The 10,545-nt window shown below is 39.3% G+C and overlaps 1 protein-coding gene across 1 annotated transcript in view; it reads left to right on the top strand.

Moving 5' to 3' along the window:
- LOC103120922 (multiple C2 and transmembrane domain-containing protein 1) overlaps positions 1-10,545 on the top strand; it is a 355,114-nt gene that overhangs the window by 308,197 nt on the left and 36,372 nt on the right. The window contains exon 11 of the mRNA XM_060201181.1: positions 8,108-8,294. Within this exon, the coding sequence (XP_060057164.1) occupies positions 8,108-8,294 (187 nt within the window). The remainder of the gene's footprint in view (positions 1-8,107; positions 8,295-10,545) is intronic.

The following is a 10,545-nucleotide window of genomic DNA, read 5'->3' as shown; positions in this document are numbered from 1 at the left end:
GGCCATAGAGAGAGAGACAGAGAGACACTTGAAACTCTGTCTCACCACTCATAAAGCTTCCCTCCTGCAGGTAGAGGACTTGAACCTGGGTCCTTGTGGACTGTAATGTGAGTGCTTAACCAGGTATCACCTGGCCCCCCTACATGACAGCTTTCCTGCATAATTATTATGCTATCTCCTCAGTACCATGTATAGTGTTTTTTTTAGTGCAAATAACTTCAGGATTTAATAAAGAAGTCAGGAAGCATCAGGAAATATGACTTGAGTTCTTACTATCACTTAATTTCACTGAATCTCAATTTACCCATTTGTAGAATGGGAGTTAATAACTCTGAAAGTGTCTTTATTTTTTAATCTGCTTTTTTATTCCACTGATAGCTCAGTTAATGAGTCAAGTATGAATATTAAGTTTTCAGATTTTTCCAATATCAAATGATAAAGTAATATAAGTATACTTATATAATGCTTTCAAGTTTTCAAAATACTTTTAATATCAATTCTTCTTCCTTTTTATTTATTTTTTTCCAGAGCACTGATCTCAGCTCTGGCTTATGGTGGTATGGAAATTGAAGTTGGGAGCCTCAGGCATGAGAGTCTTTGCATAGCCATTATGAATCTCCTTCACCCTATGTCAATTTTTAAAATTTCACATTCTTATAAAATTTCCATTTGATAAATTAGAAAAATTGATGCACACAAGAAGATTAAGTGATTTGCTTAATGTTACAGTAATGATGAATAGCTGAACTTTATTAAAGCATTGGTGTTCTGAACCCCTGCCCACGGATCCTCAAGTCAACTTTTTAAAGCAATACCTGTAGTAATTCTCCAAATAGATATGAGAAACAATAACATTAGAAAATAAGTGTTTGCAGACTAATAAAGGCTTGACCCACTGGGACTTAAGGAACAAAGACAGAAAGGGAAAACACAAGGTGAAACTTGGGTTGAGTGTGGTATACTGCACGAAAGCAAAGGACTCTGGGGAAAAGTAAGGGAGAGGGTAGGCAGGGTGTTGCTTCCAATGCTTGATGGTGGAAAAGGAGCGAAGTTGAGGGTGAGAATATTTTGTAGAAATCTATCTTGGGAAGATGAGAAATTGTAGCCATGTGTCAACAAATGTACTATAAAATATTAGCCTCTTAATCAAATGATTAAAGTAGCATACCAATCTGTAACCTATAAAAATCAAATTCCCAGGTCAACAACTCACTTGAGTGAGCAATGCACTCATTGCTTTGCCATTTTCTTTTTTTTTTCTTTTTTTTTTTTATTTAAGAAAGGATTAATTAACAAAACCATAAGGTAGGAGGGGTACAACTCCACACAATTCCCACCACCCAATCTCCATAACCCACCCCCTCCCCTGATAGCTTTCCCATTCTCTAGCCCTCTGGGAGCATGGACCCAGGGTTGTTGAGGGTTGCAGAAGGTAGAAGGTCTGGCTTCTGTAATTGTTTCCCCGCTGAACATGGGCATTGACTGGTCGGTCCATACTCCCAGTCTGCCCCTCTCTTTCCCTAGTAGGGTGTGTCTCTGGGGAAGCTGAGCTCCAGGACACATTGGTGGGGTCTTCAAATCCAGGGAAGCCTGGCCAGCATCCTGGTGGCATCTGGAACCTGGTGATTGAAAAGAGAGTTAACATACGAGGCCAAACAAATTGTTGAGCAATCATGGGCCCAAAGCTTGGAATAGTGGAGAGGAAGTGTTAGGGAGGTACTCACTGCAAACTCTAGTGTACTTCTGCTTTCAGGTATATATTTTGCAGTAGTTTATGGGTACGTGTGCACATAAGCTCTCTCTCACAGAAACTGGTGTATATCTAGGTTATGGGACTTTGTTAGAAAGTGAGCCACCTGAGATGAAATTAGAGTGTACTATTAAAGGAAAGGTCTCACCCGAGTAATGAAGCTGAAGGGTTGTCATTCCACACGTGAAGTCTCTGTACACAGTCTGAGGTGAAGCATGTTGAGGTGGCAATCGTTGCATTGGTTAGGTTGTGATCGGTGGATGCAGTATTATTTGGTATGGATTGGGAGAGGCATACGGGAAAGTGGGCCCTATCCAAGGGTTCCAGGACTGGGGGAAGTAGGTGCTCTATAGTGGAGATGTGAGGTTCCTACTGTCTTAGGGTTCAAAAAGACAATCGATAGTTAATGTTATCATCACATTATTTGGTAATTGGGTTAACTTTGCCATTTTCTTAACTCAGTTCAAGTTGGACCTACTGCACTGAAGCAAGCTTTAGTGTCGTTCTCTCTGTCTATATCTATCTATCTATATATCTATCTCCCTCTCCCCATGTGTGTGTGTCTGCCTCTTTGTTTTTAGCTAAAAAAATTATAAGTGCAGTCAAGTTCACTTTAAAAATAGGGAATGAAGGAATGGCATTGCAAAGAAATGGAACCACTTTCTAAAGCACCAATATAGAAATGGTAGAATGATAGAAGGTCTGGCTTCTGTAACCCTCAATGACCCTGGGTCCATGCTCCCAGAGAGATAGAGAATGGGAAAGCTATCAGGGGAGGGGGTGGGTTATGGAGATTGGATGGTGGGAATTGTGTGGAGTTGTACCCCTCCTACCCTATGGTTTTGTTAATTAATCCTTTCTTAAATAAAAATAAAAAAAAGAAATGGTAGAATGGGGACATTATGCTACTCTGGGGTTTGGTTTTGTTTGGTTATCTATCTGAACCAGCATATTTAATAATTACAGAACACCAAATATGTATTAGATGGTGTAGGTGTCTTCTCTAGAGTTGTCTCTGGATATATAGAAAAGTAACTCAGATTATTTAAATGAGAATTAAAAACCAATCAAAGTGATAGAGATACATCGTCTCAGGCAGCACAAATTTCTTGTCCTGATGCAGAGTAGCAGATGAGCCCTGGGAGGTAGTGAGAGCATGGTGGCCTTGCCAAGCATATCTCCATGGTGATGGGGACCAAGGATAGAGACAGGGGTCAGGTTTGAACATTAGACATTTTGTAACTGAGGGGGTTGAATTCTATCTGTAGTTTTTACCTTAGTCTTAATCCCCTAGGAAACAGGGATAAAGTCAATGATTAAATTCTGATGCTTACTTTAGAGGGAGACTCCTAGCAGGGTGAGAGGGAAGAAACACCAGATGAGGCAGAGAGACTAGAAAGCAAGGAAAGGTGATATGTTACAGTGCCCTGGGTTTCAGAGACATAGCCCGTTGCTTAGCAAGTCCAGTTACCTGGCAATGTGGAGACTGTGAAGAATCGCACGTGAAGCATGAGAAAAGCTGTGGGAACTCTTCTCATCATTTATTCCAAGCCACCTTCCCATCTCCTATCTGGTGGATATAAATTCATTCCATGAGGAACAATGTATACTCTGTTTTCTGTGGCTTCTTTGGCCCCACACACCATAGTGTGACTTTATATCCAAATACAGTGATCCCAGGAGCCAGAAAGTGGAGGCTTGTGACAGTTAAACTTGGATGCATAGTGGGAACCAAAGAGAATGCACAACCCATCTGGGCAAGTTAAAGATCTGCCAATTCTAGGTGGACAGTTCTTGCAGCCGCAGCATTGTCCTTATGTTATGGTAGTGGAGAGAAGGAATATCCTCTTGGGAAGACACAACCAGAGTTGAATTTGAGACAAAGCAGGACACTAGAATTTGGAGACCTGTGAATTTGGAGGAGATGGCAATGGACATACATTCAAACCATAGCACAGTGTAACCTTTACAATAACCTACATTATAAGAAGGATATGTTTGTATGTATTTACTTAAAAGCAGCAAATTGGTAGCAGACTTTTACTTCAACAAATTTTAGCAATAATTTGATCTGATATCCACTTAGTGCAGATATCAGTGGTGCTAATTTTATCATCTAATAAGAAAATTTTGCATCACTATGAAGTGGCATCTTTCCATCTCTCTACCTGAAAAATTCAACACAGAAGGTGAAAGTTCTATAATGACAAAAAAATTGCTAAAGTGTACCACAAAAGAATAAGGCAAAGGTGGAAATTGGAAATAAATGATCAAAGTTAATGAAAGGCCCTTCTTGGTCTCAACTTTATCCAACCTGTGGTACAATCTGAATTGTACTGCCTGATGAATTTTCTAGAATGGTACTCCTGTTACAAGTAAAAAATTCATTCATATTCAACAAACTACAGAATACACAGATTCCACAAAGATCTATAGAAAATAGATCCAATGTCCCCAGTGACCTTACTCCCTCCCCTTTCTATTTTATGTGATAGGACAGAGAAAAATTAAGAAACTGAGACGAGAGGGGATGATAGAGAGGGAGAGAAAATGAGAGACACCTGCAGCACTGCTTAAGCACCTGTGAAGCATTCCCCTTGCAGATGGGGAGAAAGATCTCAAATTCTGGTCTTATACATGGTAGTGTGTGTGTGCTTAACTGGGTGCTGCAGCTGGCCCCTCATATTCATATTTTTTAACTAGACAATAAATTTCACAATAAAGCAATTTTTGCTCAATTTTTTTTTTACCACTAGTCCCTTTTATCTGTGTGATTCCACAGCTCTTGTAGACTCATTTTTCCCCCCTTTTAACTTCTGACAGAGATAGGGAGGGAAAGTGAAGGAGAGGAGAACTGCTACGGCTTCACTCCACTTTTCATGAACACTTTCCTGGCTTCATTCTTGTTGTCCACATGTGGTGCCCGGGACTCAAACCTGGGTCCTCTGGTGACACTGTTTTTTTGGTTTTGGTTTTTTTTTTTTTTTGACTCCAGGTTTATTGCTGGGGCTCCGTGCCTGTACCATGAATCCACTGTTCCTGGAGGCCATCTTTTCCCATTTTTTGTTGCTCTTGTTGTTATTGCTGTTGTTGTTTGATAGGACAGAGAGAAACTGAGAGAGGAGGAGAAGGCAGAGAGGGGGAGAGAAAGATAGACACCTGCAGACCTGCTTCACTGCTTGTAAGGTGACCCCTCTGCAGGTGGAGAGCCGGGTACTTGACAGTGACACAATTTTGAATCTTCACTTGTTCCAGGTGTTATTGATAAGAATATCATTCCAGGGAGTTGGGCGGTGGCGCAGCGGATTAAGCGCACATGGCACAAAGCTCAAGGACCGGTTTAAGGATCCCGGTTCGTGCCCCCGGCTCCCCACCTGCAGGGGAGTCGCTTCACAAGCGGTGAAGCAGGTCTGCAGGTGTCTGTCTTTCTCTACCCCTCTCTGTCTTCCCCTGCTCTCTCCATTTCTTTCTGTCCTATCTAATAACGACATCAATAACCAAAACAATGTTAAACAACAAGGACAACAAAAGGGAAAATAGATAAGTAAAAAAAAGAATATCATTCCACTTAAAAGTTGAAATATTGGACAAGATATTTGACTTGCTTTTTCATCCTTTAGAAGGTAATGAAGCAGCAGCATGAGTGCACTTTAAAGTAGATGTTTGCAAAAAACAGTGAGGTATTTGCTATATAACCTAGCCTCAGGAAAATGTTTTGAAGACTGTACAGATTTTAATTTCATTTTCTCAATAGTTAAGATTTAGCACACAGGGATTATTTTTCACTAATCAGAACTTTTCTCTCCTTTTTCATATCTTGAATTTATATTCCTCTCCTTACCTTTTTTTATCTTGGACATTTTTATGTTATTTAATTGATTAATTAATTAATTTTGTTATCACTAGGCACCACTCTAACTTGATGTCTTATTTATTTTTTAATTATTTTATTGATTTAATAATGACCAAGTCTGTTGGATAAGAAGGGTACAATTCCACACAATTCCCACCACCAGAGTTCCACATCCCATCCCCTCCACTGGAAGCTTTCCTATTCTTTATCCTTCTGGGAGCGTGGACCCAGGATCATTATGGGATGTAGAAGGTAGAAGGTCTAGCTACTGTAATTGCTTCTCTGCTGCATATGGGTGTTGTCATCTGCCATATATATATATATATATAATAAAAATAACATCAAGACCATAGGATAAGAGGGGCACAATTCCACACAATTTCCACTACCAGAGTTTTGTATCCCATCCCGTCTCTTGAAAGCTTTCCTAGCCTTTATCCCTCTGGGAGTATTAACCCAGGATCATTATGGAGTACAGAAGGTGAAAGGTCTGGTAAGTTGATATTTCTAATTAGAAAGACAGAGACTAAGAAAGAAGGAAAGACACTATAGCACCAAGCTGTCCTGTAATGTGTTAGAGGCCAGACTTGAACCTGCTTTGTGTGCTTGGCAAAGCAAGATCACTATCCAGATGAGTTATTTTGGTCAGTTCTCTTTAATGTTATTTTTCTACAGATAAACATGTAAGGTAAATGTCCAATTTTAGTTCAGTTACTGAAATCATTCACACTAAAGAAACATTTAAACTCAACTGTAAATGCTGAGGCCCTGTTCATGAGAGACTAATTTAAGAACAAAACAATAAATGTTCATGGGATAATCTTCAGCTATCACCAGATGAGATTCTGCCACTTTCAGCATTACAGACGGATCTAGATTTAAGGGGTTGTGTGCTAAGTGAAATTAGCCAGATGGAGAAAGACAAACACCACTTGATTTCACTCAAGCATATAGAGAAAACAAATAAATGAAATGAACTAAAATTAATTTCTGCTCTGTAAGAAATACGGTATGAGGCTAAGGAAATAGCTCATAGAACACAGGACTTATGACTGAGGTTTCTGGTTTGATCCCCAATATTGTATTGCCACAGTGGTGTTCTGTTGTTTCTCTGGTAGCTCTCTCTCTCTCTCTCTCTCTCTCATCTATCTATCTCTCTTCCTCTCCATCTCTGTCTCTTTCTCCCCCTCCACCTCTCCCTCTCCCTCTCCTTTGCCCCTCCCTCTGTTCCTCATTTTAGTTTTATATTAGCCTATTATTAGTTTGCAGAGCTGGTGCCTCATATGTACACAATTTCACCACTCCTGAGCCACATTTGTATTCAAATATAGAGAGGAGAGATTTCACAGATACAGATATAGTTTTTCTATGTGGTGTCAGGGCTCAAACTTGGGCCTGAAATGTGACAAGCTTATGTCCTACCTGGTGAGTGCCCTCTCTCTCTCTCTGTCTCTCTTTGTGTCTCTCTCTCTCTCTGTCTCTCTCCCTCTCCCCGTGTGTGTTTTTGTATTTATTTATTTATTGGATAGAAACAGCCAGAAGTCAAGAGGGGACAGGATGATAGAGAAGGAGAAAGACAGAGAGACATGTGCAGCCTTGCCTCACCACTCCCAAAGCTTTCCCCATGCAGGTGGGGACTGGGGGTTGGAACCTGGGTCCTTACACATTGTAGCATGTGTGCTCAGCCAAGCACACCACCACCCCACCCCCTCATTTAATTTTCTCACACATGATTTAAGTAATAAAATACACTTGCTTTTCCACTTTTAGTGCCTTTGTTCATATTTGCCTTCTTTCTCTCAGTTTACTGACCTTGTGGACACCATTTTATCTTTAGCTCCTAATTCAACTGAAAATTTTTCCCGAGGTGTTCGCAAAGTGTGACTTGAAGACGGTGGTATAGAAAGGAGAGCTGCCTACCATGTTACAAAACTGCTCGTAGTCAACTAACTCTGCTAGAAGCATTGGAGCTACTGTGTTTAGGAATTTTTTTGTCTTTTTAATTTAAATTTATGCAATTCTGAATAGATCGTTTTATTTTTAAATTGCAAAACTTATGGCATCACTATACACATTCTATTCACTTCTTCAGAACGTGTGCGTGTGTGTGTGCGTGTATGTGTGTGAATAAAGAGAAACTCCCATTGTCAATGTGCTTTTAGCTTTTTCTCTATTGACAGCTCATACTCACCTTTCTATAATCAATGCCCCACTGGCTTAGATCATCTAGCAATGAGAAGTCCTCACCAGTTTATAAATATGGTGACAGTGAATTGTAATCAAATCAGATGAGCATTGTTTTGTATCTTACAGGGAATAAGCAACTAGATATTAAGGTAATTATGGCCTGAATTTTGTGGAGAAAGTGAGCCAACATGAACAATTAAACCTGGAGTATTCCAAATAGTATTGATTCATTTCTGACATAGCCTTGAGCAGCCTGCACTTCCACTGTCAGCTGTGGGGGCAGAAGATCATTTGCTAATTCTGAACATTTGTTTCAGGTGCCAAGTTGACCTGTCGGTCCTTAGTAGGGAACAGACACATAAATTGGAGTTACAGCTGGAAGAAGGTGAGGGACACCTGGTACTGCTCGTCACCCTGACAGCTTCGGCCACAGTTAGTATCTCTGACCTCTCTGTCAACCCCCTGGAAGACCAGAAGGAGCGAGAGGAGATATTAAAGAGATATGTACGTATGTAGCAGTTATTCTTCAAAGTAGTATGTGACTAGATGAGGTTGTGAATAATTTACCACAAGTAACATAAGGACTTTTGAAATATGTCTTATGGGTGAAGCAGCAGTAACAGAAAACTGGGCAAATGCAGATGCCGTGCATCTTTGCAGAAATAATTGCATTATCCAGTGATATCTGGACATCCGGTCTTTTCTAGACTATTTCAGGGAAGACTTTTGGATTCTGAGATTCCACTCTCTCTGATTTGATTATCCAGCTAAATGGTCACGCAGAGAAAGTCCTCATGAATGAAAATCAAGTTTAAACAATAGAACTTTAAAATAACCCATTGACTTTTGTAGTTGCAGTTAAGCTTTCTTTGTCTTTAAAAGTCTGAAATTAGCGGGTTAAGTGCAAGTGGCGCAAAGTGCAGAGACCGGCGCAAGGATCCCGGTCCGGGACCCCTGCTCCCCACCTGCAGGGGTGTCGCTTCACAGGCGGTGAAGCAGGTCTGCAGGTGTTTATCTTTCTCTCCCCGTCTCTCTCTTCCCATCCTCTCTTCATTTCTCTCTGTCCTATCCAACAACAATAACATCAGTAACTACAACAATGAAACAACAAGGGCAACAAAAGGGAATAAATAAATAAGTAATTTTTTTTTAAGTCTGAAATTGATTTAATGACATTTTTTAGTTATTTTGGTAGGTAGAAAGTATCCAGAGAAGTAAATTTATATTTTCAACTGCTTAAATAGCCTCGCTTTGTTTCTATAATTAAAAATAGTGGCTATGAAACATGACTAAATGGAAGCCTCCTTACTTTTGGCTCAATGTAAGATGGCATGGTAGTTGGGAGTGACTAAAATAACTTCCTTTCTTACTTTTTACAAAACCAAAATATTCACAACCAAAGGTACCTGTTTCCCAGCATTCTCACACTCCACATTGCCCACCCTGTAGTTCTGTTGAATCAACAGAGAGGGGAGCTCTTACTCCACCATTCTCTCTTAATGGAAGCTAGGAAAGCTGAATGCCTCAGTACCCATGAAGCTGGGAAAAGAGCTTTTCTACTTAAAATTACAAAGCTTGTATTGTACAATGCTGCCAGGTGTTTGGAAGGCTCCTCTGGACACTCAGCCCTGAAACCAAGCTCTGACTAACAAAGAACCGCTTAATTTTCTTTTTCTTTCTTTTTTTTTTTTTTTTGAGAATTAAAAATATTCCCATTTGCTGACTGACATCCTTTCAATAACTGAATTTAATAAAGATGTACCTTATCAGGCTGTGCAGATAACATGAAGTGCTGGTACTAATGCTCTACAGTATTCTTCAAACAGATTAGCAGGATGTGCGCTTCAGCAAATTTATTCTGGCTATCTTCACTGAATCAGCTGTCTGCTAATGCTTGTACAACTCATCCACCAAGGGCGTTATCATAAACAGTTTAAAAGAGGTGACTCAGCAAGGCTAAATAGCATATGTTTTTAAGCCACCTAAGAGTCTAAGGTATTGGGTGGCATCTTCTAATACACACTTGCAATTACAGTGATTATTTCACATTTTGGTACCTGCTAAAACTTACTCTGCTGTTGCCATAACTGAGCTTCATGAATGAAAACAATTTTAAAGGAATTAATTGGTATATTAATACAATTATTCTAGGTATTATACTACTACATTTGGTGGATTAATATTGTGACATGATCCAATATGTTAGAATGATACTGCAAGCTAGGTAATTAGGAATAATCCAAGTATTATTGATTTTTTTTTTATTCTTGCTGGATTGACTTCTTTAAAATAGATAATTCTGCTTAGTATTTGAATAATTTGTTCTCCACACTTTATTTCAGATGTTAGTGATTTCAGTGAAATATTATATTGATATCCAAACATCCTCAGATCGTATTGTACTTAGACTAAGAAGTATGCCGTGTACTATTTTTTAACCCTGAATTTCAAGCATAGGCTTGTTTCTCCCGCTGGAGACATACTTGCTGAGAAGCTCTGTATACAGTGTAGCTCATGTGTTATAATTACTCAGAGCAATACAAAGGCAAAGGCTTGATTTTTTTTTTGTCTTCTTTCTATTTTCTTTCTATTATGTGGATTATGACATGCATGTATGCTGTCTCATTTTTGAAATAGAACTGGATTTGAAGAAACATATGAAGGAGATTATATGTTTATAAGGAAGATCATGTGTATTTTTTTTAAGTTTAGGTTAAACTTAAGAATTGTATTTGGCATTGGTTGAGGTGAAGAA

Source organism: Erinaceus europaeus, chromosome 11 (genome assembly GCF_950295315.1).
Source record: "Erinaceus europaeus chromosome 11, mEriEur2.1, whole genome shotgun sequence".
NCBI lineage: Eukaryota > Metazoa > Chordata > Mammalia > Eulipotyphla > Erinaceidae > Erinaceus > Erinaceus europaeus.
The sequence above is the reverse complement of the archived record's forward strand: the minus strand, read 5'-3'. Positions and strand labels throughout refer to the sequence as shown.